This window comes from Meles meles, chromosome 8 (genome assembly GCF_922984935.1).
Source record: "Meles meles chromosome 8, mMelMel3.1 paternal haplotype, whole genome shotgun sequence".
Lineage (NCBI taxonomy): Eukaryota > Metazoa > Chordata > Mammalia > Carnivora > Mustelidae > Meles > Meles meles.
In genome coordinates, this window is record NC_060073.1 from 13372989 (window position 1) to 13400067 (window position 27079).

A 27079-nucleotide genomic window follows, 5' to 3' on the forward strand; every position below is an offset into this window, starting at 1 on the left:
TTTAATATTTTAAAGATTTATATTTATTTTTTAATGTAATCTCTACACTGAACTGGGGCTCTAACTCACAACCCCAAGATCGAGAGTCACATGCTCCCACCAACGGAACCAGTCAGGCGCCCCCTTCTCTTTTTAAAGATTAAAAAAATTTTTTTTGCATAATCTTAAAAGTAGATAGTTTAGTGTAAAATTCAGTGGATTTTCGTGTATTCACAGAGTCGTACAACCATCACCCCTCTAACTGCACATTTTTGTTGCCCCAAGAAGAAACTTCACACCTACTAGCCATCACTTCCCATTTTTCCCTCCTCCAGTTCCTGGCAACCACGAATCCACGTCTGTCTCAGTGGCTCTGCCTGTTGTGGGCATTTCATATAAGGGCAGTCACACAGTATGCTGCTTTTTGTGTCTGGTTTCTTTCACTGCGCAGTGTCTACAGGGTTCTCCCATGTGGGCACAGCATGAATTGCTATGACCAAATACACTGTGTACTGGAGATGAGTACACACACATTTTGTTTATCCACCGACTGATGCATGGTTGGGTGCTTGCACTCTATGGCTGTTCCGAATAACGCTGCTGCAAACACTTGTGTCCAAATGTCTGTGTCTATGGCTCTTCTCAGTTCTCTGGGGTATATTCCTACAAGTGGAATTTGCTGGGTCATGGGGTAGCTCTATGCTAACTATGTGTGGAACTACCAGCCTGTTTTTCCAAAGCGGCTACACCATTTTATTTACATTCTTCATGCAAAAGTTTACAATAATGATTTATTACACAGAAGAAATAAGTTCTGACATAGTGAACTGGATACCATTATTTCCAGCACCTAACAGACTAGAAGAGTGAGGCGCAGCAGCGTGCATGCCTTGGGCAAAATCACACAGCTCATCAGCTCCTCAGAGCCAGGATCAGGACTCCTGAGCAGACACTGCTGTCGGCCCAGCCTTGAAGCAGGCTGCACCAGCAGGAGATCCTATATGGTTCGGGGGGGTGTCAGGGAGATGGAGTTTAGGAAGGCATTACTTTTGGGGGCAGGGAGTGGGCTGAGAAATCCTATCAAGTCTGATACAGAAGTGTCTCTTAGGTCTCTGCCCTTCTTTTTTTTTTTTCATCTGAACTATTACAGTGGCTTTAAGGTCTTTAAACTGTCCTAAGTTCTCTGTCCATTCCAATATATTCTTCTCCTTTCGTTAAGCACACTCATTAAGCAAACTCAACCACATCTATCACCATCCTTTTTTTTTTTTTTTAAGATTTTATTTATTTATTTGACAGACAGAGATCACAAGTAGGCAGAGAGGCAGGCAGAGAGAGAGGAGGAAGCAGGCTCTCTGCTCGATCCCAGGACCCTGGGATCATGACCTGAGCCGAAGGCAGAGGCTTAACCCACTGAGCCACCCAGGTGCCCCTCTATCACCATCCTTAAAAGGAAAAGAAAAAAGAAAAAAAAGACAAGACAAGACAATCCAGGAGCTCCTTCGGGCCATCTCACAGTCCCGGAAGTCCTTGGCCTCGCAGAGGTCATTCCAGACCGCCCCCAGCTGACTCTCTCAGCTTCAGGCCCCACCACCCTTTCCTTTATTCATCAGATGTTGACCAGAGGTTCGTTACATGCCTGGTGCCAGGATAGCGGCAGACCTATCTCTACCACATGGTTGTGGCCCCCAAGAGATTTACAGCTTGTGGGGAGGAGGCAGACAACGAAACCAATGAGTCAAGTTTACTGTGAGGGCTTCAGTGGAGATTAGACTAGTGTTTTGGGGAGTATGTGAGCAGGGCCCCAAACCCAGTCTAGGAGACGAGACAGCTTCCAGAAAAAGGTAAAACTTGAGGTGAGTCACGAAGGAGGAGTGCATTAGAAATGAAGGCGGGGGGGCGTCTGGGTGGTTCAGTCATTAAGCGTCTGCCTTCTGCTCAGGGCATGATCCTGGGGCCCTGGGATCGAGCCCCACACTGGGGGCCCTGGGATCGAGCCCCACACTGAGCTCCCTGCTCAGCGGGAAGCCTGCTTCTCCCTTTCTCACTCGTCCTGCTTATGTTCCCTCTCTTGCAGTGTCTCTGTCAGATAAATAAATCTTAAAAAAAAAAAAAATGAAGAGGGGAACCTGTTATGCCCACAAGAAGGAGGAGCAGGCTCAAAGGCAAGGAGGTATGAACCCGGCTGGTTTACACTTTGTTCCACAGGTGCTTGCTGAGGGCCTCTTAGCTGCCAGGGGCTCTTCTAGGTGCTGGGGATACTGCAGGGAACACAGCAGACAGACCAGGCCCTTGCCCCTATGGAGCTGACGGTCCACGAGGGGACAATGTGGAAATGTGTTGGGGATGAAGAAGGGCAAGCATTAAAGCCATAAGGCCCATGGACCCCTAAAGCCCATCCCAGGGAGGGGACCCACAAAACCCTGAAATTTGAATGTGAAGATGTGTGTGTGCGCGCTTATGGTCACAAATGCATATTCACAGGGGGTGGACTCATAACATTGTATATTGTGTTCTCAAGGGGATCCATGACTGTTTTGGGTTAGAACCCTTATTCGAGGGCACCTTGTGTTAAGCTAAGGAGTTTGACCTTGATCTGGAACTTCTGGGAGCGGGTAATGAATTTTAAGAGGTGAAACCATCAGAGCCTGACTCCGTGCTCCTGCCAGAGAGAACTCCTTGTGCCTTTGTCCCCGCTGAGCCTTTGCTCTTGCTCTTTCTCCTGGCCGGAGGACTGGAGCGGGCCACACTTAAAAGCCAGATCTGACTTTATATCCTGCCTCCACCCTCCACGTTCCAGCAGCTGGCTAGCCTTCCCCCACTGTGAAAAGCTGTGGAGATGAGCCCATGATGTTTTGAGGATTTAATAGTTTTTGTTTGGCAAGTGCCCAGCGTTCGGTAGCCACTCAGCCAATGTGAATTCCTCTCTTGGCTTGGTGACTTAACTGTTCAGGGATCCTCTCTTGTCTGAGGTGGTGCTGGCGGTTGCTCACACTGCCACAGAGCTTTGTGGGTATCACCACTCACTCTTAACACGTTGTGTTAAGCTCACATCTGTATTGACTGGCCTTTGCCTCATCTCATTAACCTACACTTCCCCTCTATCTTATCATCAAGGAAGCTGAGGCTCAGGGAGGGGTCCGGAAGTGTCTGGAAGCATCCCATTGCCATGGCTTTGGAAATAATAATAAAACTAGCCATAGCAGTAACAACAATGAACCCCCAGTGAGTTACTGGGCACCACCATGCTCAGCATTTGCCCTGACCACAAGCCCTAATTCCATCCTTCACCTCCTGCCTCCTTAATTAGGTGCTGTTACCTGAATTCACAGAGGAGATCCAGGCTCAGAGAGGTTAAGCAGCTTGCCCAAGGTATCCCAGGCCAGTCACTTTCAAAGGCCAGATGCAGACCTCCAGCTGACTACCCCCTAGGAAACCCGTGTCATTCTGCTTCTTGGAAAACACTACTCCCAACTGCACAGTTCAAAACCCCACCCAAGCCCAGCCTTGCATCGCAGCCAGTCTGCTCCAGCTAAATCGTTCTCTGTTTTGAGCAAGGATACGGAGGGCGCTGCCCAATTCTTCTGGGGGACCCGAGGGAGAGGGTAGGGGTGAGGGAGTGCGGGGTGAGGGTGGAAATATTAGGTGCTGGGGCGTGTGCGGGGGGGGGGGGAGTATCTGGGGACCCGAGGCAAGTCACGTGCGCGTGAAACTCGACCTAGGGGGAGGGGAAGAAAAGGGAGCCCCCGCCCCTACCTCGGGGCGCAGCCCGGGAAGAGTGTAAATACAACGCTTAACTCAGTGGATCCATTTGGTCTATGCCCCACCTTAAGGATCCCGGGTGCCCAGCGAGTTCCCAGCCCCCCGACTTCATCCGAGGGAACGGAGGAGGCAAGAACACCAGACTGCGGCGCTGAGTCTCCGAGGCGGCCCTGCCCCGGAGCGCAGACAGGTCCGAGCACCCGTGCGGTTCGGAGCTGGGCCCGCGGGACAGCGGACACCGAGTGTGGACGCGCCGCGAAGGCGCTGCCCTCCCCAAGGCGTCGCGTCCGCGGCGGCCAGAGGCGCGTTTGCCCCCAGACCAGAGGTGAGCAGCGGGTGTGGGTAGGGGTTCCCCAGCTGCGGGTCCGCTGAAAGCCCCCCGGGCCGGCTATCAACGACACTCGCAGGCTCCACAAAGAAAACTTGCTCCCGGAACCCGTGGGTCCCGCGGTGCACTGTCGACGTCTCTCCAAGCGTGCCCCTCCTTCTCCTTCCCTCCGGCCCCTCCGACTCCCCTCTTCCTCTCGGCCCGCTCGGCAGCACTTCCTCAGTTTGGAGCAACAGTCTTGTAGTTTGAACCGGCGCGCGGGAACCCAGAGCTCCATTGCACAGATGAGGGTACTGAGGCCCGGGCAGCCGCAGCTGGTGTCCTCCGCCCCTCCCTCGTGCCCTCCCCCCTTGCCCTTCCCAGTCCCTCTACTCTCAGCGGTATCCGTCTCCCCCCTGCCGCTCCCCGCCCCCGCGCCGCCCGTGTCCCGTCTCCTCCCACGGTGGTGGCGGCTGCCGCGGCGGGGGGAGCTCGGGCTCCTTCCCTCCCTCTGGTAAACACACCCGCCCGCCGCCGGCCCGCTGGCCCATCCGCCACCACTGCCCTTATAAAGTCAGCGGCCTCGGGACTTCCTGCCGGACCTCAAGCCCCCTTCCCCGGCCCGAGAGCGCTGGCTGGCGCCGATGCGCGCCTCGTGGTGGCCCGCGCCCCGCCGAGTGAGTGAGGGGCGCCCCGACTCGCCCTAGGTCCCCATCCACGTGGCAGCTGTTGGCCAGGATCGAGAGACTGCAGGGACACGGGTCGCCGGGGCGGAAAGGGGGAGGGAGGAGGGCTGCGGGGGCCCGGCCCCGGAGCAGAGGAGTGGTCTTAACCCGGGCAGCAGGAAGGGGGGGGGTCTTAGGCGAGCCCCAGACTTCCCTTTCCTCCTCCTGCTTGCTTCTGGGGGGTCCTTCCTGGCGCAGACGGCCGGATACTGGCCAGCGGTGTCTCTTCAGAGCGCACTCTGCCCCTTGCTGACCTTTGGGGACTTGGGGGAGTGCGGGTTTGGGCCCGGGGAGCCGGGCTCCGCGCTTCTGGCCAGGGTGGAAGAGCCCGGCAGCGCGCCAGGAATCTGCGCTCGCACAGGACCTGCCTTGTTTCCGATAGTGGCCAGGCGGGAGCCCGGCGCCGCGTGAACCCCTGGTACTGCCAGTGCGCACAGAGCCAGGTTGGCGGCACCTGCCGGGAAGCCCGGGGCCCTGGGGCCTTCCCGGGCCGGCTCGAGGGGGTCTCGGGAGGCTCCATGATGCGAGACCCTTCCCGGGGGCCGCTGGGGGTTCCCCCCCGCTCAGCGCTGTGTTCCCGTGCAGGCTCGCGGCCAGCATGGCCCCCACGCTACAGCAGGCGTACAGGAGGCGCTGGTGGATGGCCTGCACCGCGGTGCTGGAGAACCTCTTCTTCTCCGCTGTGCTCCTGGGCTGGGGCTCCTTGCTGATCATGCTCAAGGAGGAGGGCTTCTATTCCATCATGTGCTCAGGTATGCCCGCTGGGGGAGGGACAGCAGCGGGGCAAGGTGGAAGCTGAAAAAGGACAGGTGGCCAAGGGACAGAAAGCAGGACTGCCAAAGAGGGAGCACTGGGCAGACGCACTTCTTGACCTCTTCACCCTTCCCCTAGAGAGTGGGTGGCGATCTGCCCACTCTACCTCCTTTATTTAACGGAGTCTTTTCCCAATGCCGGGTGTCCTGCTGGTTATTCAGACCCTAGGACTGACCACTGGAGTCCTAAGTCTTTGGCACCTCAAGTCTGGCTAGAGTAAGATGGAAACCCCTAGAAGGAGAGCTGCTGCACCCAGCCAGGGGAGGGATTTTTGTTTTTGTTTTTTTTTTGTTTTTAAACCAGGGCTCCTGGAAGGCTCTACAAGACAAAGGAGCCCCTACAAAGTGCACTTGAACTTAACAGGTCTGTGTCCTTCCTCTTCTAGGACTTTGAGCCCCCAGGTGTTCAAATCAGTCATCTGCGCCAGGTTAATAAGCCAGGCATTGTGGAGGAACCCTGTTTTCCATTTCAGTTCCTTTGGCTTCCTGTGAGCGTCCCCTAATGAGGAAGTAGGAATTCTAAGGCTCCTGAGTGGAGGGGAGGAGACCAGGTCCCCTCTGAGTTGTTTACCCTGGAGACTGGCAGCGACCTGCTCTTTGTCACCTCGTGCTCTTGATGCTTGCCACTGCCCATCCTGTAGCACCCTCCTGCCTTACTCCACCTGCTTGGTTTGGGTGTTTTGGTTTTTGTTTTTTTGGAATCAACTTTATCAAAGATTAGTCTACAGCACACACTTTGATGAGACTTGACAAATGTGTGCCTCAGGGACCGTCACCCACCACAATCAGTATTTAGAATATTTCCATCACCCCCAAACTCCTGCTTCCATTTTGCTGCCCATCCCCCCGCCTGTGCTTTTTTTTAAATCCACCTGTTCTTTTTAAAAACACGTGTGAAAGCTTTACTAAGATCTAAGTCATACACCTTCCAATTCACTCATTTAAAGTGTACATTTTTTTAAAAAAATATTCTATTTATTTGAGAGAGAAAGCGCGACAGCAGGAGCAGAGGGAGAGGGAGAAGCAGACTCCCTGCTGAGCAGGGGGCCCAACACAGGACTCCATCCCAGGACCCTGGGATCATGACCTAGACCAAACGCAGCTGCTTAATCCACTGAGCCAGGCAGGTGCCCCTAAAGTATACAATTTAGTAAGTTATGCAACCATCACCATAATCAATTGTAGGACATTTTCTTTACCCCAGAAAGTAATCATGTACCCATTAGCAGTGCCTTAGTTTACCGAGGACAAAAATAGATTTTTTTTTTTAAGCACTTGTTACCACTTAGTAAACCTTCCCTTATGCCACCTGCGGGGCTTCAAGCTACCAGAACACAGCCACCCTCCTCCCCCGAATCTTCTCTTTAGCTCTTCTGTTGAAGCATTTGGCCTTCCCAGCCACGGGTGGCTTTGGGGAGCCCTCCCTTGTCTAGCACTCTGTAGTAGCCTGATTTTACCCATCAATGATAGGAACTGTTTGCATATTTCATGTAAATGGCATCTTATAATATGTGGTCTTTGGTGACTCACTTTTTTTCACCTAGCATGATGCTCTCAGGGTTGATCTGTGTTGTCGCAGGTGTCAGGACTTGGTTTCTTCTCCACCGTATGGATCGACCACATTTTATTTATGTACTCATTAGCTGATATGCATGTGTTTCCACTTTTTGGCCATTATGAATGCTCCTGTAAACACTTAGGTACAAATTTCCATGTGGGCATAGGCTTTGCTTCCTCTTAGGAAAGGAGTAGAATTGCTAGGTCAGGTCGTAACTGTATGTTGAACATTTTGAGAAAATGCTAGACTATTTTCCGCAGTGGCTGCAACATTTTCTGTTCCCAGTGACGGTGTAAAGGGTTCCAGTTTCTCCACATCCTCGCCCACACGGATGATTGCTTGTCTTTTTTATTATAACCAGTCTAGTAGATACAAATATTATCTTCTTATGGTTTTGATTTCCAATTCCCTAATGGCTAATGATGGTGAACAACTTTTCATGTGTTTCTTGGCCCTTGGTACATCTTCTTTGGAGAAATGTCTGTTCAGATCCTCTGGCCATTTTTAAGTTGGGTTATTTGCTTTTTTAAAATTAAATTAAATTAATTAAATTATTTGACAGAGAGAGAGATCACAAGTAGGCAGAGAGGCAGGCAGAGAAAGAAGGGGAAGTAGGCTCCCCACTGAGCAGAGAGCCCTAGGCAGGGCTCCATGGACGTAAGATCATGACCTGAGGCTAAGGCAGAGGCTTAACCCACTAAGCCACCCAGGTGCCCCCCTCTTTTTTTTTTTTATCATTGAATTATAAGAGTTCTTTATATTCTAGATACAAGTCCCTTATGAGATCTGCGATTTGTAAAATTTTACTCCCTGTGGATGGTTTTCTCACATTCTTTTGGGAGCACAAAAATTTTTTAATATTGATGAAGTCCAATCCATGCTTTTCTTTGCCATTTGTGTTCTGGTGTCATGTTTAAGCAATCCTGACCTAACCTATGGTCATAAAGATTTATGCCTGTGTTTTCTTCTAAGAGTTTTTATAGTTACAGCTCTTACATTTAGATCTTGGGTCCATGTGGGGGTAATTTCATCTGGTGTTTTGAGCTGTCCAGAAGTGAGTGTGCGTCTGAGCCTGGTTGTCTGGGATCACTAGAGGTGACCAAACCAAACCCTCCTTCTTTCTCAGAACTTATTAGTCCACCTTTGGAAAGCAAGGCACAGCACGTCTCTCTTCCCCTGGCTCTCCTTCCCTCAAGTGACTTAGCCTAAATCCTCGAGGTATCAGGCTGATTGGGGGTGCTGTACCTTCAGTCATGCTGCCCCATCAAAAGTGCTTATTTTCTTCTTTTAAATATTTTTAAAAATATTTTATTCATTTATTTGAGAGCAGAGTGAGCACAAGAACAAGAGGGCATGAGTTGGGGGAGGGGCAGAGGGAAAGGGAGAAACAGACTCCCCAACTGAGCAGGGAGCCTGGATCCCAGGACCCCGGGATCAGGACCTGAGCTAAAGGCAGTCGTCCAACCGGCACCCCTGTTTTCTGCTTCCTGAAGCCACATTCGCAAGAACACAGAATCAGACCAGGAATGTGGGTCCCCACAGTGTGTGGAAAGAGCCAGGCTTCCAACGCTATGTGTCTCTTGGCTTATATTAGGTGTTTACTTAGCTTTCTGAATATCTCGGTTACCCCATATGTAAAATGGGATCGATCATCCCTACCCCATGGGACTGCTGTGAAAATGAAATGAGAGCAAGGGTATGGAATCCATGTGGGGGGTCGTTGTTACGTGCTGGACCGAGCTTTGCTGTCATTTGCCATGTGCCTGTCATTCTCTGTGCATCTCTGCTTCTAAGTCTGCAAACAGAGTGGATGTCCCTCATTCTTCTTGCCACAGAGCAATGACATGAAGACCAAATGATGTCAGTTAACAAATGTGGGGTTCATGATCCAGGTGTTCACTAGTGTTGGCCTTGGGGTCCCTGGCTACACCCTCTGCTTCCCCTCAAGGTTTGCCCCGGGGTGAGTGGTTGAACCACCTCTAAGGGTGTCACAGTTGAAGAGGGAGGGCTCTGTTACTCAGAATTCAGGCAAGGACAATTCAATTTAACACATACTACTGTGTAGCCACCAAAAAATGCCAAAACAATAAAACGATGCCTAAAGTTCATCAGGCCTTTAGTATTTGCTAGTTAGGTCTTTAGTCCTATTATGTAGTCTATTAGTCTTATTATGTAGAAGAGAGAGTTGAAGCTCAGAGAGGCTAAGTAACTTGCTTGAGGTCACACAGCTAATAAGTAGCAGAGTGAGGATTCAGCCCGGGATCTGACTCCACGACCTGTCTCCTGGTCCTCATGGGAATAGTGTAGATATCTCCAACCTCCTGGAGCAGTCCCACCATAGACGAGACAACAAACTAGGGCCCAGTCCTACAGGTGTTTGAGTGAACGTGACTGTCAGTGGACGGACAGATCAGGGCGTGAGGAGGGGCTCACCGACCTGCAACACCAAGTAAATGGGATCATTTTGTGGGTGTTTGTGTGCGGCAGTTCTCAGCCCAGCCAACTTCTAAGGGGGTTGCAACCCCCCATTATCCCCATTTCACAGGTGGACTAACAGAGTCTCAGAGTTTCTGCAGCAGAGCCAGTGAAGCCAGGACTTGAATGTGCTCTGGCTCCAGAGGTGGAATGTTTCACCACGACCCTGCTTTCTGGTGCCTCACAGACCTAGTCGCTTGTAGTTCACCCTCATGATTTTACCTTTTCTGTGTCATAGGTGCTATTTACTTAATGCTTCCTTTTCAACCAACCCATTTAAAAAAATCAGCTTAATTTCAAAGTGTAATATCCTTGGAATCTTGGGTTTGATTGTACTTACTCACACATATACACACATATCATACACATGCATGTGTCTAATAAACATACATGTATATGTATCAGAAACACACATATACACACATACATATGTAAATATATTGGAAAGACATATGTATGTTTCTGATGTACATATATATGCAACATTTTCCCAATACATTCCTATATGTATGTGTGTGTGTATATGTGTGTTTCTGATACACATTGAAATGACTAATGACTATGAAACATCAAAATCCTTTCCCTGTACCCCCAACCCATCTTGAGGGCCCCACGTGCTCTGCACACCACAATTTGGGAAACACATTTTTTTCTAAGACTTCAGCTCTACCACTAACTATACATTTTCCCTGTCCCACCCTGTGCCTCACTTTACTTGCCTGTACAGCTGGGGCCGTTAGATTTTGACGACCTCCTCTGTTGTCGTCGACATGAATAGAGTTCCAAGGAGTCTTGGCAACTTGGGCTGGCTTTATCCAAGAAGTCCGGCTGTAGCCAGCTACCGGAGTGATCAGGCCTCAGGAGCTAGCTTACGTTAGTTATCAATCAGGCTCACGGGAGGCTGATTGATAGACCAGATAGAGCACTGCACTAACTGACCTCGATTAGTAGCTGTCCATGGGGCTGGCATGCTCCACGGCTGGGGAACACCTCCTCTTGCCTGCACCAGGACGGGCTTGGGAAGCACATGGAGCTGCTGCCTACAGGACTGGGGTTCCTGTTGGGGATGAAAGAGTGCTGACCTTGGAGAATGTCTTGAGTCCGAATGGAAACCTGCCTATAGGAAGCAGCGTGGCTGGGAGTTGCAGGGAGGTTGTGAGGATCAGATGAGATACTGTATGAAAAAGCTTAGCACAAAGTAGGTGTTAATTAATCCAGAGCTAGTGGGACAGTGTAAGGGAAGGTGCCGTCTGATGGTGAAAGACGGAGGACTGGGGCCAGAGTCTAATTCAGCGGCTGCACACTGCAGGCCGCACAACCTGCAGGGGTCAGGCAGGTTGTAATAACTAATTAATAATCAGAATTTAATAATAATAAAGTAAGGCAGGTGCAAGATGGCAAATGTTTGGGAGCTACTGGAGAGGTAAGGACTTGGGTGGCCTGGAGAGGGCAAGCGGTGGTGAGAAGGGGTGACCGCTGCTCAGCAAGTGCCATATCTTCTGGCTCGATCCATCCTTCCTTCCTTCCTCCCTCCCTCCCTCCCTCCGTTCGTTCGTTCCTTTCCTTCTTTCTTTCTTTCTTTCTTGATTTTATTTATTTGAGAGCGAGAGAGAGAGAGAGTGAGAGAGAGCATGAGCAGAGGAAGAGGGAGGGAGGGAGGGAGAGGAATGGCAGGCTCAATCCCAGGATCCTGGGATCATGACCTGAGCAGAAGGCAGACGCTTAACCAACTGAGCCATGCAGGTGCCCTGATCTTCTGGCTTCTTAAAGAGAAGCCAGATTTTTCAGGGATAGCTCCCAATTTTAAACTGCATCCTGTTACGGTTTGCAAGCCAAGCAAAACAGGCGTGGGGGCCACTGCTGGTTGCCTGTTTGCAGCCTCGGGCCTAAATGATCTTTGCAATTTTTGCTGCTTTACCCATTGCCCCAACACGGTACCTGGCATACCGTAGAAGTTCCAGAAGCGACGGAGACTGAATAAAGCGGAGCAGACGAACCTGGTGGAGACATGAACAGTGATCGTGACCATCACGAAATTATGGGGCTTACCTGAACCCCAAAGGCCGTGGTCTGAACACCCCCACTCCTTCTCCCATGGGCCTGAGCAATCTCCCCTCTCATCTGGACACTGGTACTGTGGCCAGCTCCCCGTGGCCTGAGCTGCCTCCTCCTGGTTGACCTGCGCTCAGGATCCGAATCTTCTTCATCCTGTTCTTCCTCATGTTAACACACAGGTTGCCTCACCCCTCTGCTGCCTGTATGCCCTTGGGATATCTGAAGTCAGGAGTCATCGATCGTCCCCCCTGGGGCAGGTGCTTCCCCTCCCAGCAGTCAGGCATCATCATGGCCTCCTGTTTTGTTCTCTTCATGGCACCTGTCACTCTTTACCTTCCTTCCTTTCTTTCTTTCTTTTTTTTGTTTTGTTTTAAATGTAAGCCCTACACCCAGTGTGGGGTTTGAACTCACAACCCTGAGATCAAGTCGCATGCTCTACTGACTCAGTCAGCCAGGCGCCCAACAGCACCTGCCACTCTTTAAATCAGGGTCCATTTGTATCTAATATAAGCCCCATGAGAGCTCAGAGCTTCCGTTTGTATTCACTGTGGGATCCCCAGCACCTAGAGAAGAGGCTGACCCCATCGTGACCCCCCAGGAGGGCCGGCCCCCACTTACCCCTTCATCGGCTGTTTCGGGAGAACCTTCTCTGGGCCAGGCCCTGTGCCAAGCTCACCTTCCCCAGCTGAACCTCCTAAGGAACCTGTGGGTTAGGCTCCCTCTGCTTCCTCTGTGGCCCAGGGAGAGGAAGTACCTTGTTCAAGGTTGCCCAGCTCATAGGGACGGCGGTGACAGCAGTGGGAATTCAGACCCTGGTTGGTCTGCCCTCCAGGTGCCCCCTGAGTGTGCCTTTGGCGGTGACACCGAGGCAACAAACGGGGCAGGGGAACAGCCACCTCGTGACTCCGTGAGCCCTGAGTGAAGCAAATTGCCCTCCTTCCCCCATCGTTAACCTTTTTTATTAACTCATCACAACTCCAAGTTGGCAGGTTACCTTGAGGGCGAGTCCTAGCCAGAGTAGATAGGACTTTGGGCCACCCTCAAAGTCACCAGGTTGGCAGGAAGTCATTAGCTCCAGAGCCCCGACCCCAGGCCCTTCTCCCCTGCACCTGGGTGTTCCCGCTGCCGCTGCCGTTTGCTGAGCCCTCCCTTGCCTCCTCAGCCGAGAACACCACCAACGTCACTCAGGGCGAGCGGCGCAAGTGGCTGAGCTGTGACGGCCAGGAAAAGATGCTCAACCTGGGCTTCACCATTGGCTCCTTCGTGCTGAGCGCCACCACCCTGCCGCTGGGGATCCTCATGGACCGCTTCGGCCCCCGACCCACGCGGCTGGTGGGCAGGTGAGGCCGGTCAGCAGGTGGGGGACTGAAGGCAGGGACTGCCACTCTGGGGCAGGGTTGGGGGGCGGAGGAGGCTCAGAGTGTTCATGGGCAACTCCTCCCCCTTCCTGGGTCTCCACAGTGCCAGCTTCGCTGCATCCTGCGCCCTCATGGCCATGGCCTCTCAGGACACCAGAGGTGAGCTGAACGGCCTCTCAGGTGACCACGAGAAAATGGGTGGTATGCGGGTGCTCAGGTGACCACAAGAAAACGGGTGGATCATCCGCTCCCAGCTCCTCCCTCGGCCTCCGACAGCTCCCCAAATGCCCTCACCCAGCCCTCTCCCCTTCCCAGTTCTGTCTCCGCTGATATTCCTGGCGCTGTCCCTGAATGGCTTTGGTGGCATCTGCCTAACGTTCTCTTCACTCACGGTGAGTGTGACAGGCCCCACTTGGCAGCAGGGCACCCAGGAGTTGGGGGGGGAGCGGGGGTATAGGTGTGTGAGGGGGAGGGGGGTGAGGGAGGGGCCGGTGGCCGCAGAGCAAATGCTTTTGTGTGTGTGTGGAACCGCTAGGCGGCCACTAAGGGTGGGTGTAAGGCTGTTATGTGGGGACTCGACGGTGTGTGAGTGTGGGTGTTGGGCCGTGCGCGTGTCCCAGGCACGCGGTGTCTGCCGCCTCCGTTCTAGGCACTGGGGCCACAGTGCAAACAGGACTGCCAATGTCCTCGCCTTACTGGAACTTGTTTGGGGGGTGCTGAGTGAAAGGCAACCCCCCCCCAACAAGTAAACTTACAAATGATGTCAGTAGTCATAAGTGCTGGAAAGAAAATAAAACTGGGTGTTGTGATAGCTAGTGACAGGGAAGGAGCAGCTGGGGTGTGTGTTTGCCATGTTGTGTCTTGTGTGATGCCCTAGATGGGGAAGGGCATGTGTCGGGGAAGGTATTTGTGAGTGAACCTGGTTAAGCCGGGTGAAATTACCACCGCTTGACCGTGCCAGACCTACAGAAACAGCTTTTTTGCATGATTCACTCTCTTACATATGTGTTTGCTGTGCTTGTTGCTCTGAGTGTGTCTGTTGATGGATGTGAGCGAGTGTAAGGGTTAAAGGCTTATGAGTGTGCAGTGGGGGAGGGGTTCCTGGCTAGGCCAGCCACAGGCTGTTTATCCTTGACCCATCCTGACCGCCAATCTGGGTGTTTTTGGCTGAATTTCACCTCACCCAGCAGCCGCCTTTAATTCCAGCCTGGGACATTTCACAACTCTCTAAGGAAGCAATCCCTTCCTCCCCGCCCCCCTGCGCAGCCCCTTCTCCACGCTGTGCAACTTGGCTCTGGCCCTGAATCCTTTCCCTCCCTTGCCCTGCCCTGCGCTGCGCGGTGCCCAACCTCAGACCCTGTCCTTGCCGGCCTGGGGGCTCTGCCCGCAGCCTCGCCTCCCCGCTGCCCCGCAGCCCAGTCTCTCCTCCCCCGCCAGGCGGCAGTAATCTCCAGCCAATGGCAGGGCCCGGCGCCCGCCCCGCCCCGAGCCTCTGCCCTAGCCTGCCAGGACAGACCCAAGCCGAGCGGAGCTGGGACATCCAGTGCTGCCCAGCCCCTCGGCCCGGTCGGCCTCGCGCCCTGGCCCCGGCGCGCCTTGCTGGGGCGGGGGCGCCAAGGGTCCGGACGCTCGCTGGCCCTGGCCCTGGCACTTTATCCCGCGTCCTTGGCGGCGTGCCTCGCAGATACTGGGTGTCAGGGAAACCTCTGCTCCAGTGAGGGTCAGCTGGTCCCCTCCCCTTTTCATAGCCACTTGGAAGGTGGTGGAGGACTCCGTTCTCCGTGTTTACCATTTTCCATCCCCAAGGTATTTGAGGTCCCCTTCCTGGCCTGGGTTATCGTCTCTGTAGAGAGGGTTGAATTTCCATATGGCATCTAACTCTGGTCCCAGCTGTGGGAATCTGTTGGCTTGGGGAGGATGGTGGGGCCAGAGGAGGGGTGTACACAAAGGGCAGAGTGACTTTGTTTTCTCCTCGCCGGAGGGCCTGGCACAGGCCAGTGAGCAGAACATATGATCAGTTCTCTCCTGGTGGGAATTCTGGGCCTGCTCTGCACGTCAGAGCCACCTCTCCTGGACACCTGGCCTGCCCCTGCCCCTCCTTAAGTTCCACCCTTACCTCCCTGGCACCTCCCATGACTTGTCCTGGCTCAGCAGATTGGGGCCTTTGGCGTCCTCAGGAGGGTTAATTCCAGAGCCAGCCATGGTCACAGCCTTGGGGCCTGGGAGACAGCAAGGATCACCAGCACAGGGGAGAAAGTCATTAAAGAGCTCTGTGAACTTGAGTACATTTCTCACCCTCTCTGGGCCTCAGTTTTCTCATCTTTCAAATGGATTGCACTAGATCAGTTTTTCTTCAACACCCACTGCATGGGTTATTAAGAGGCATCGCCCAATAGAAGGGCTCCATACTTGGGAAACCCGGCAGTTAAGCAAAATTGACAATTTTTTTTCCTTTGAGTGCACGTCTGGGAACATTCATGCTAAAGTGCATTGGGAGGGTGCTGGCTAGTTTCCAACCATGATTTTGCCTTCAGACTTTTCAGTTGCATCTCTCAAAGCTAGTTTTCCTGGAGCTCATTTTGAGGGCTGCAGGGCTGGATGCCTTCAGGTTTTACCCCACGGGGCTGGGCACAGGGCCCCCTGGGTGGCTGTCAGGGTCCCCTAGCTCACTAGTGCTGCTTCCCTCCCTCAGCTGCCCAACATGTTTGGGAACCTTCGGTCCACGTTCATGGCCCTCATGATCGGCTCCTACGCCTCTTCTGCCATCACTTTCCCGGGAATCAAGGTATTGGAACTGTTTGGGGTGGGGGCAGTGAGGTCACTTGGGTTTTCTTTTTGCCTCGACACAAAAACTGGGTGGGACTGGGTGGAGAGTGGCTGGCGTGTCTGAGGGTCCTGTTCTTGCTGGCTGGAGGTCAGTCCTTACCACCAGGGACAAGGCACTGCCACGGACCCGCAGGTCTGGCCTCCCTGCTTTGCCTCCTTCCCTTTACCACCACCCCGGGCCTAGCCTCCATTCTCTCTCCTAGGCTAGCTCAAGCCTTTCTAGCTGATCTCCCCTGCCTTTGACCTTCCCCCTCTCTGGTCTGTCATTCACACGACTTCTAGAATGATCTTAGTTGGAGGCCTGGCTCACACACTTGCCCTGCTTCGCTGACAGACTCTAGTCCAACCCCTTCACAAAGGCATTCGATGCCCTTCACCTCCCTGGCCTCAACCACCCTTTCCAACCATGTCTCCCTCTCCTGCCCTGGAGGGACTGGTTGCCTTGGGTCCAGGGTCATGAACGTAGTCCACACCAAGCTGGAGCCTGGGCAGGTCTGCCTGGTGGAATTAGATCCAGAAGGCCAGCGTTCTAGCTTGGGGGAAAGCTTGGGGCCTCATTTCTTCCTCTGATATCAAGGGACATCAAGGAGCGGTTTTACCTGGGCCGTCGTCGCATACCCTCCAGATTCTGCTTGGGGCAGTCACGTGTGTTATTTTAGAAGGCACTTGCTTGGCATCCCGGAAGGAGTTTGAGAGTGGAGTGGTGGGGGCGGCCATCAATCATTCAGGTAGCACCAGACGTGGAGGGTGGCAGGTTCTTCCTTCTCTTTGAAGCTCTGTCCTGTCCCCAGGGAAGAAGGAGCCTCCAGGCCCCAGGCTGAGGAGGAGCAGAAACATTCCCAGGCAGCACTGGAGCTCTGAGCGGGAGCCTGAGGGGGTGGCAGATGTCCGTCATCCCAGGCATGGAGGACAGGGGGAGGGACAGCATCTCTGTGTACCTGGCTTCCCCATTGGCACAGAATCCCAGTCAATTCAGAACCTGCTTGTCCTGATGTGAGGAGGCCTTGGGCAGAGCCTTTGCCCATGTGCGCATGTGCTTGTGCGCGCGCGCGCGCACGCGCACACACACACACACACACACGTCCTACCTGGGAGCACCTGTGAAAGGAGAGATAAGGCTTCTCAGATTGGGTTTGTCTTTCCCTCAGGGAACCGGCCAGGAAGGGGCAAGATAAACACAGTTAGGCCTGGGGAAACCTAGAACATTAATTTTTCTCTTTTGTACATAAAATGAAATGGCATTTTTGTGTGAAAGCCAACACGTGCATGGACTCATAGGTACACTTGTGTGCCTTTTTAAGATAGTAATTGAGATTGCAAAGACCTTTCGTGCTTGTGGCCAGCAATTTCAGCTCCATGTGGGAATTGTTTTACACCTGTTCATGTGGAAATTGTTTCACACCTGTTTAGGGGGCTGGGTGAAAAAGGAAGAGAATGGTGGGTCTTCTGGGTCTGACTCTTAACTTCTGGCCTCAGCTTCCTTATCTGCAAATTAGGCACAAGGAATGGGGTAGAAGAAACCTTGTCTCAGGCCACTGGGTCCTGGGCTCTGCCTTGGGCTGGGAGAGGTGGGGCCAGGTGGCCACCCCTGTGAGTCTGCCCCCTCCTTCCACAGCTGATCTACGACGCTGGTGTGTCCTTTGTGGTCATCATGTTCACGTGGTCAGGCCTGGCCTGTCTGATTTTTCTGAACTGTGCCCTCAACTGGCCTGGTGAAGCCTTTCCGGCTCCTGAGGAAGTCAACTACACGTGAGTGGCTGTGGAGGGCTGTGTGGGGAAGGGGACTCCCCTCCCTGTGGAGGGAGAGGTGTGGGGAGACTGGTGAGCATAGTGGTGGTGCCGGGCACAGAATCAGCTTTGGTGTCAGAGAGACCTGCCTTTGCTGGTGGCCTCTGCTTTCTCATCTGTACAGTGGGCTTGATCCTCCCCACCCACAAGTGTTTGAATAGACGTGGCACATAAAAGTTGGTCAAAACAGGGCGAATGGTACTGTTAGTATCCTTTCTGAGTTTGATCCGTGGGATCAGAGTAGGAGGGACCCCAGCCAGGGTGCTGTGTGCCGTGTGGTCCCAGCAGGGGGATACAAAGACTCCAATACCCCACCCTTTATGGGGCAAGCTAAATGCCAACTTTCCCCCACCTCCTATCAGCTTCCCCACATGGAAGCACATGGGGGTGCCAGTCAAAAGCTGATGTTTATCCTGTGTGTGCTACAGGCCAGGCACTGTGCATAGCTCTCATACCATTGTCAACAGTCCTATGACGGGGCTTCTGTTATTAACTCCTTTAATAACGAAGGCTCAGGGAACAAAGTGATTTTCCTAAGGTCATACCACTGAAGGGGGCTGAGGTAAGGCTTGGAACCAGGCTCTCTGACTCCAGAGTCTGAATTCTTAATTCTGCCTCCATGGCATCAGCCCAAGTGGAAAATGACTTACCCACCCACCACCAGGGTGCTAAACTGGCCCCTGGCCCAGGCTCTGAGAGACAGACACAGTGGGCCTGTCAGTCAGTGCTAGGTCAGGGGGTGCTCAGCATCCCTGGGGATGACTGGGACAGACCCTGAGAGGGCGGGTTGAGGGCGGGCTCTGCACAGCTGGTTCTCACACGCCCTGGCCTGGCTGCTGGCAGGAAGAAGATCAAGCTCAGCGGGTTGGCCCTAGATCACAAGGTGACAGGTGACCGCTTCTACACCCATGTGACCATCGTGGGCCAGCGGCTGAGCCAGAAGGCCCCCAGCCTGGAGGAGGGGGCTGACGTCTTCATCTCATCCCAGGATGTTCGTGGTGCCTCGGAGAGCCCTCCTGAGAGTGAGTGTCTGGCCAAGGGGCCAGTCCTAGGGGACAGCAAGGGTGGGTCCTCATGCTTAGTGAACACTCATCCTAAGCGCTCATTCTCTCCCCTTGTGGTCTCTCCACACCCGTGGTGTAGGTGGGACATGCTCCCCATTTACAGATGGGGACAATCAGAGCTCAGAGAATTCTGGAAGTTCAGACTCAGGGGTACTGGATTCCTGGGTGAAGGAGGGAGGGAGAAGCTTCCAGAAGGGGGCACTCCAGGCCTGTGGGGCAGCTGGTTTCATCAGGGATCCCTTCAACCCTTTGAGCCCCTGGCTTCAGGTACTCAAACCACCCCCCCCCCCACCACCACTGTCTGGCTAGGCCCTCCAGCGTCCCGCTGGCTGACTCCCCCTGCTGGCCGGAAGAGGAGCTGCAGCTACCTGCCTGGGGCACTTCCTGAGGTGTCCCGCTCCCAGATTAGAGGAAGGTACACCGACCTTGGAGTCAAGAAAAGGGGTTTGAGTCTGGCTCCCCAGTTGCAGGCTATGTGACTTTTGGGTCGATCCTGTAACCTTGCTCTGGCTTTCCTTATCTCTTAAACTAGCAGTAATAACACCCACTGAACAGGGAAGTTAATTGTGAGGATTAAATGGTCCTCGGACGTGGAAGCTTTGTTACGGGCACAGGAGTGTGCAGGTGTGAGTGTGTTACCCCCACTGCTGGCCTCTCGTGACAGAGGGAGGCCGGCGACCTGCCGCTTCCAGCCCCGTGAGCTTGAGCAATTCACTGAGCTCTGGGCCTCCGTTTCCTCAGCAGCAGAAGGTACTAAAGACAGGGTTTTGTACGCTTTGAGTAAATGGGATGGTATGTATCGAGGGAGTGGCACACAGTAGGTGCTTAATAAGTAGTAGCTAGAGTTATTATTATACACCAGCGAGGACATCGGAGGTCACGTGAAAATCTTCTGTTGCAATCATTATCAAACTGGGCAAGAACCTGGAGGGCAGTGAGTCTCACCAGTCATTTTTGAAGAAAGCAGTCCCTCCTGAGTCACTAGTGCATGTCCAAGCCCCTTCTGGAGCTGCATCTGCGGGGACAATCGGAGGGAAATGGAAGCTCACGGGCGCCCTCTGCTGTCTCCCCAGAGTCTGTCCCATTCCGCCAGAGCCTCTGCTCCCCCATTTTCCTGTGGAGTCTCCTCACCATGGGCATGACCCAGTTGCGGGTCATCTTCTACATGGCCGCCATGAACAAGATGCTGGAGTACCTGGTGACGGGGGGCCAGGAGCATGGTGAGGGGCTGCTGAGCCTGCTGGGGGCTGGGGGCACAGGAGGGTCACCCTGCTGAGCTCCTCTCATTCTGGCTTCTCCCCCCCCACCCCCATCAGAGACAGACATCCTGAGAAAAAGGGCAGCAGAGACAGGTAAGGGGATGAAAATTGGGGCCCGACCCACACCTGCCCCCCCCCACTGCCCTCTCCACAGGGAGCCTGGGCCCATCCTCGGCGCTCTGGGCATTTGGGGCATCGAAAACCTGGGCTCAGGGGGAGGCAGGGCTGGCACCCCTCTCCTACACCAAAAGTGGGTAACAGTGTCCACTGGGCTGCTGGCATCCGTCGTGGCAGCTCCTGACTCCACTTCTCTTGCCGTCCTGCCCAGTTGCGTTCTACTCCTCCATCTTTGGGGCTATGCAGCTGTTGTGCCTTCTCACCTGCCCTCTCATCGGCTGCATCATGGACTGGCGTATCAAGGACTGTGTGGACGCTCCCGGTGAGGGCGCTGCCCTTGGAGACCCCAGGTGACCGGCACAGGGATGGCCATAGCCTGTCACTTTCTCTGCCTTTTCACATCCAGCGTCTCATTTCATTCTCCCCAAAGCCCTGGGAGAACAGGAGCCTCTCCCCATTTTACAGATGAGGAAACTGGGGGGAGGGCGCTGCTTGCTTGGTAATGAGTGTAGCTCATCTCAAGTGCTGACTGTGAATGAGGCATCTTGCTCTGTCCTGTCGAGCCCTGCGACAGCTCTCTGAGGTTGATATATTGTCCTCATTTCACAGGTGAGGATGTGGGAGACACAGAAAGGTTAAGTAACTTACCCAAGATCACACAGCTTTTATTTTATTTTATTTTACTTATTTTATTATTTTAAAGATTTTATTTATGGGGCACCTGGGTGGCCCAGTTGGTTAAGTATCTGACTCTTGGTTTCAGCTCAGAGTGTGATCTCAGGGCCCTACTCAGTGGGAAGTCTGCTTCTCCTTCCCCCTCTACCTTCCCCCCCCCCCAACTTGTGTGCCCATGTGTGGACACTCTCTCAAATAAATAACTAAAATATTTTTTAAAGGATTTTATTTATTTATTTGAGGGGGGGCACCAAGCAGAGGGAAAGACAGAGAGAGAATCTCAAGCAGATTCAAGCATGGAGCCCAACTCGGGGCTCAATCCCAAACCCAAAGATGGTGACCTGAGCTGAAACCAAGAGTTGGCCATTCAACTGACTGAGCCACCCAGCTTCTCTGTCGTGTGATAGCTATCGTCTAGCAGCAGGTTCTAGAACCTGTTATAAAGGGTATACCCTAAAGCCTTCTGTGGCTATAAAGAGATAGAGTTGGTATATCAGACGTCGATTGCTATATCACAAATTACCCCAGAACTCGGGCATCTTTAAACAGCTAACATTTACTGTCTCATAGAGTTTCTGAGTCAGGAATCTGGGGATGACTTAGCTGGGTGGTTGTGGCTCAGTGTCTGGCTGAGTCTGCTTGGGCTGGTCTAACAAAACACCATGCACTGGGTAGCCTAAAAACAATAGAAATGTAGTCCTCTCAGTTCTAGAAGCTGAAAGTCTCAGATCAGAGAGCCAATGGTTGAGTGAGAGTCCTCTTCTGGGTGGCAGACTTGTCCCAGTGTCCTCTCATGGCCTGAGGAAGAGGGAGCTCCGTGGGGCCTCCTAATCCCATGACGGGGGTCTGCCCTCATGACCTAATCACCCCGCAGAGACCCACCTCCTAATACCATTGCATTGGGCATTAGGCTTTCGGCATATGAATTCCAAGGGGACACATCCATTCAGACCATAGCAGGGTCCCAGGAGGCTGCGGTCCGGCTGTTGGCCGAGGCTACAGAGATCTGGGGTGTTGACCGGAATGGGGGAATCCATTACTGAGCTCACTCATGTGGCTGTTGGCAGAAGGTGTGGCTTCTCCCTACCTGGGTCTCTCCATAGGGCTGCTTACCACAGGGCAGCTGGCTTTCCCCAGAGCCAGGGATCTAAGGGAGGGAGACCAAGATGGCAGCCTCTGTGTCTGTCACAGTGAAATCTCACAGGAGACGCACCATCGCTTCCATGGTCAGTCACAATTCCATCTGTCAGTCACACAGAGTCACTGGTCTGGTGTGGGACCCAGGGTATGGCTAGCAGGAGGAGAGGCTCACTGAGACCCATCTTGTTGTTGCTGGAGACCACTCTTGGGTCTTGAACTTGGGTTTTCTGACTGCATGTGTTCTTTTTGTGTTTGTCCTGAGAGGATAGGAATGGAAGCCTTCTTCTTCTTTTTTTTTTTTTTTTAAAGATTTTATTTATTTGTATGACAGAGAGAGAGATCACAAGTAGGCAGAGAGCCAGGCGGGGGCTGGGGGTGGGGGGAAGCAGGCTCCCTGCTGAGCAGAGAGCCCGATGCAGGACTCCATCCCAGGACCCTGAGATCATGACCTGAGCCGAAGGCAGAGGTTTTAAGCCACTGAGGCAGAGGCCCAACCCATTGAGCCACCCAGGAGCCCCGGAATGGAAGGCTTCTAAGGAACAATCTAGTGGCTTCCCTCCCCAGCACTGGTGCCCCCGCCTTGTCACTCAGCCTCCTGAAGGCCGAGCCATCTATCTAGGATGGAAGAACAGCCTGCCCTCATCCCAGCTGCTGGGATGTTCTCATCCTCTGGGTCTGGGGCAGTCCTTCGAGCCCTTGCTTGTGCCAGAGCAGGGCTTGCTGAGCAGTCAGGGGCCAAGCTGCTGTCCCCAGAGCAGCATCTACTTTTGTTCAGGCTGATGGGCAGAGACGCTTTCTTTCCAATGGGAGGTGGTGTGAGCGCTCCCGGTCCTCCACCTTCCTTCCCAGCCTTGTGTCTCCGACTTCAGTGTGCATGAAACATACCTGGGCTGTTTGTCAAAATGCAGATGCCTACGCCATGCTCCTGCAGTTCTGGGGGTGGGAGCCTGGAATCTGCATTTTAAGAAAGACCCAGGTGGTACTGGAGTCGTAGGCAGGGGAGCCACACTTGGAGAGACACGGGGCTGGAGACAGGGCCTGCCCCCTTAGCTGCCGCCACGGCAAAGGCGCAGCCTTCCAAAGGGAGGCCAGCGTGAGAACCAGGGAGGGAGCTGCCCCGGAGGTGGAGGCCACCGCCCGTGACATCCTGTTCTCCTCAGGGATGGGGTTGCCACCAAGTCCGCCAGGCCCCGCTACTGCAAGATCCAGAAGCTCACCAATGCCATCAACGCCTTCACCCTGACCAACTTTCTGCTGGTGGGGTTTGGCCTCACCTGCCTCATCAACAGCTTACACCTCCAGGTACCCGCTTCCGTCCTCCCCGCTCCCTGCCTTCTCAGACCCCTCCAAAGGGACGTTTCACCTGCCTTCCAGGAAGCACGGCTCTCATCCTCTGGGTCTGTTTTCTGGGGACGGGGTGGTCAGGGGCTCAGGGTCCCCCTTCACCTGACCCATCCTGCCTCCTGCCTCCACACCGGCTCTTCACCTCTCCCCTCCCTCTTTTCGGTTTCAGTTTGCCACCTTCGTCCTGCACACCATGGTCCGAGGTTTCTACCACTCAGCCTGTGGCAGCCTCTACGCTGCAGTGTGAGTCCACCCCCGCTTCGCGGCCTTCCCGAGCTTTCCCCCATAGCCAGAGAATCCTAGAGCAGAGTGCAAAGGGCCCCAGACCCCCCTTCCTGCCCCCCTCCACCGCCTCCCTGGAGTGCTGACTGACATCTCACAGCCAGCGGGGAGCTAGGAGGCTGTCTGGGGGGCCACTCTCTCAAAGCTTCTCCGGCGGGGGGTCCCGCACCCCCTCACCTCTATCAAAGGCAGCTTGTCCCACCGCCGGCTTGTTCCAGTGCCAGGAGGTCCTGCCTTAGAGGAAGCCGAAATTCTTGGTTTGATGACACTTTGGTGACGTCCACTCTCTCTCCTCCCATCAGCCCGGTAGAAGTTTCCAGTCTGCAGTCTTGCCTGCCTTCTAACTCTCCTGCTCCATCGGGGGCAGCCCCCAGTTCCCTTTCCCCTACCCTTCTGGTTTCCACTGCCGGCACTGCTGAGTGACTCTGGTGTGTGCGGTGACACAGTCATCACCACGATCAGGTGCTTCCTCGGTGGCAGGCACGGTGCAGGACCCCTGATCCGTGTCAGCAGAGGGCAGCCCCATCTCCTTCACCTGCTCCAGCCAGAGCCTTGACGTCACCCTTGCATCTTCCCTTCCTCACACTCCGCATCTGGTCCCCAGCAGTCCTGGCAGCTCCCCATCCACAGACCCCAAAGGCAACCCCCTCCTCATCCCTACCACCACCCCCCTGCCCTGGCTGAGTGCAGCAGCTCCTGGCGGGCTCCCTGCGCCTGCCCTCGCCTCCCTTGGTCTATTTTTAACACGGGCTGGAGACACCTGTTGGGACATGTCTTTTCCTGTCATTCTGTGGCTTCCTGCCATGATCTGAGAAAAAGCCAGAGAATTTGTTATGGCTGAGCAGGCCCTCCAAGGTCCAGCCCCTGGGAACCCCTCTGCTCTCTTCCTTCCCCTTCCCCATTCGCTCGCTCTGCTGCAGCCACTGTGGCTCCCTCATGCCGCAGAAACCCCCAGTGTGTTCCCTCCTTGGGGCATTTGCACTTGCTTTTCCCTCTTTCTGGAACGTTCTCCCTCCAGGTAGCAGCAGGGCTCACAGTAGTCTCATCTTGCCCAGGTCCTTACCCGGCTGTCTTCTTGTCAGGGAGGCCTCTGCTGGCCATCCAGTGAAACCCCCTGACACCTCTACTGGCTTTCTCTGCCCTGTTTCTCTCCTTAGCTCTTATCACCAGCCCACACTCTAGGCGCTTATCTCACTCCCTGTCCAACTGCCGCCCCACCAGAAAGCCGCCTCGGTGAGGGCAGGAATCTTTGTCGGGTGTGATGGTGAATGTGCCTGCACCTCAGGACAGTGCCTGGCCCATGGGGGCGCAGTGAATACTTGTCCAAAGAATAAATGAACAGCCCAGGAGGTCAGTGCTAGTTCGGTTACGAGTGGAGGAGGAGGTGGGTCCCAGAGAGGCAGGATTCCTTGATGTTATCACCTAGATAGCAGGGGGCAGAAGCCAGCTGAGTGGCCCGAAAGTCACCGCACACCTCTCTGAGGCCAGAGTCCAAAGAGCACGGGCAGAGAGGCTCTTCCATTCTGCCCTGCCTGCCTTGCAGATGCCGGCGTCCGGGGGTGGGGGTGCTGGACGGAAGAGGGCCGCACCCCCCTCCTGACTGGCCCCCCTCTCGTGGACAGGTTCCCCTCCAACCACTTCGGGACACTGACGGGTCTGCAGTCCCTCATCAGTGCTGTGTTCGCCCTGCTCCTGCAGCCACTTTTCATGGCCATGGTGGGACCCTTGAAAGGAGAGCCCTTCTGGGTGAGAACTGGGGGTGCCTTGGGGGCTGGGAGGAGGGCTTGTGTGTGGCCGAATCCCCGACTCCTATCTCCGACTAAAGGTCTCTAATCGGGGGGTTCCCGAGCTGGCCGCCCATCACAGCCCCTCACAGAGTGAAAAATAGATTCCCCAGCCTGCCTCTTGCCCTGGGCCCAAGAGTGTCTCTGCTCCAGATGCCAGGTGAAGTGGCGCAGTTCTGAGGTAGTCTGGTGTCACCCTGGACATGGACGGTCTCTCTCAGCACCTCTGGAGAGGGGTTCCTCCAAACCCTCTCAGCTCAAACACCCTCAGGATGGGGCAGCAGCCTTTGGTATGGTTAGGAGGGCTTTTCACTTCCACTGAACACACGTCTGCCTCCGCAAAGCTGGTTCTCTCTCTGCCCTGTGGGGACACCTGTCCCATAACCCTTCTCCCAGCAGAACAATGAAGAAAGGACAGTCATGGTGTACGGAGTGTTCACGAGGTGCTGAGCTCCCTGTGTAGTCTGCTTCCGTCATCTTTGCCATAACAGCCCTAATGAGGCATTTAGAGTCAAAGCAATTTGCCCAAAGTCGCACAACACGTCGTACAGAGGGGGGTGTGGAGGCCTGTGTGAGGGCCACTGTCCTGTGCGAGGGCCACCGTCCTGGGCCCTCTGTCCCCCGGCCGCATGCCTCAGCTCCTTTAACCAACAGCAAACCTCTTCCCACCGACCTCAGTGTGATCCTATTGTCAATATCTGCAGCCCAGAATGGGACCAGAAGGTGCCCTGGGTTGGGCACCAGCCCAGGGTCCCCCAGTGTTTCCCCCGAGGACGCCAGCTCGTGAGGGTCCTGGTGTTAGGCAGAGTTCAGACCAGGCTCTGATACTTTACGAAGCGGTTGAATATTCGATGAGGTATTGGGGAAACGGTGACTGAAGACAGAGGAAGCAGTGGCTATGTTTATCATTCTGGCCTAGGACCTGGAGTGAAAATGGCTGTCTCCTCCTCTGTTGGAAGCTGAGGAGGGTCCTTGAGGCTGATGAGAGAAAACGGGTACCTCCTTGACTCTTGTTTCTCTCCCCTTGCCCTCAAGGTGAATCTGGGCCTCCTGCTCTTCTCGCTCCTGGGCTTCCTGCTACCTTCCTACCTCTTCTACTACCGTGCCCGGCTCCAGAGGGAGTATGCCACCTACTGGGAGGGCCCGAAGAAGGTGCTTGGCAGCTCTGAGGTGACCGCATAGACCTCTTGAGGCCAAGGGACCTGGATGACAGGAAGCCAAGGCCTGAGTAACCAAAGGGAATGCCTTATGTGGCTTTTCTACCTGTAACATACGCACAGAGCTGGGCCGTGGATTTATAAATACCAAGAGAAGTTCTATTTTTGTAGGGACTTGCTAAAAGGAAAAAAAAAAACCCTAAAAAAAATTTCCCCAAAGCAATGCTCCATTGACTGAAGACAGCCCCTGTGCTAGAAGGATTGGGCCTTTTTCCTTCTCAGAATGGCAGAGACCAGGATGTGGGGCTGCCCTTTCTCTGGGCCTGCCTCCTGGTGCCTCCTGGTGCCTCCTGGGGGCTTGTGGGATCAACAAACAGGCAAATAGACTACCCCCGGGGCCCTAGCTATGCAATGCCCAGAGCGTGCATGTGTGTGTGCGTGTGTGTGTGTGAAACAACCTTCCCCTTAGAGGAAAGGGACCTGAGGTGCTCGCTGTATCTTGGATGGGGTGTTAGGAGGTAAGCCCCTTCCAGGGACCGGAGGGCGGGTTCCCTCCCTGGTACTGCTTTTTGCAGGTCTTAGAGGACAAATAAAAAGGGAAGTGAGAGACTG

At 54.2% G+C, this 27079-nt stretch overlaps 1 protein-coding gene across 3 annotated transcripts; it reads left to right on the forward strand.

Moving 5' to 3' along the window:
• Window positions 1-3777: 3777 nt before the first annotated feature.
• Window positions 3778-27079, forward strand: SLC43A1 (solute carrier family 43 member 1). Of its 3 annotated transcripts, none has more exons than XM_046016231.1 (15): window positions 3778-4066; window positions 5359-5525; window positions 12836-13013; window positions 13135-13190; window positions 13347-13423; window positions 15724-15816; window positions 17473-17606; window positions 18489-18667; window positions 19783-19929; window positions 20026-20061; window positions 20297-20435; window positions 23061-23202; window positions 23414-23487; window positions 25149-25272; window positions 26346-27079. In XM_046016231.1, the coding sequence occupies exons 2-15, from the start codon at window positions 5372-5374 to the stop codon at window positions 26490-26492; spliced, it is 1680 nt and encodes a 559-aa protein (XP_045872187.1). In that variant the 5' UTR covers window positions 3778-4066; window positions 5359-5371; the 3' UTR covers window positions 26493-27079. The 3 variants fall into 3 exon arrangements, with proteins under 3 accessions (XP_045872187.1, XP_045872189.1, XP_045872188.1); XM_046016233.1 differs by lacking the exon at window positions 3778-4066 and adding an exon at window positions 4565-4725; XM_046016232.1 differs by lacking the exon at window positions 3778-4066 and adding an exon at window positions 4892-5216.

Excerpts from the sequence above, each read along its gene's own strand:
- SLC43A1 (XM_046016231.1), top strand. The coding sequence starts at position 5,372 with ATGGCCCCCACGCTACAGCAGGCGTACAGGAGGCGCTGGTGGATGGCC. Across the intron at positions 13,424-15,723 it reads TAACGTTCTCTTCACTCACG|CTGCCCAACATGTTTGGGAA; the intron begins GTGAGTGTGACA and ends TCCCTCCCTCAG. Across the intron at positions 20,436-23,060 it reads GCTGCCCTTGGAGACCCCAG|GGATGGGGTTGCCACCAAGT; the intron begins GTGACCGGCACA and ends TGTTCTCCTCAG.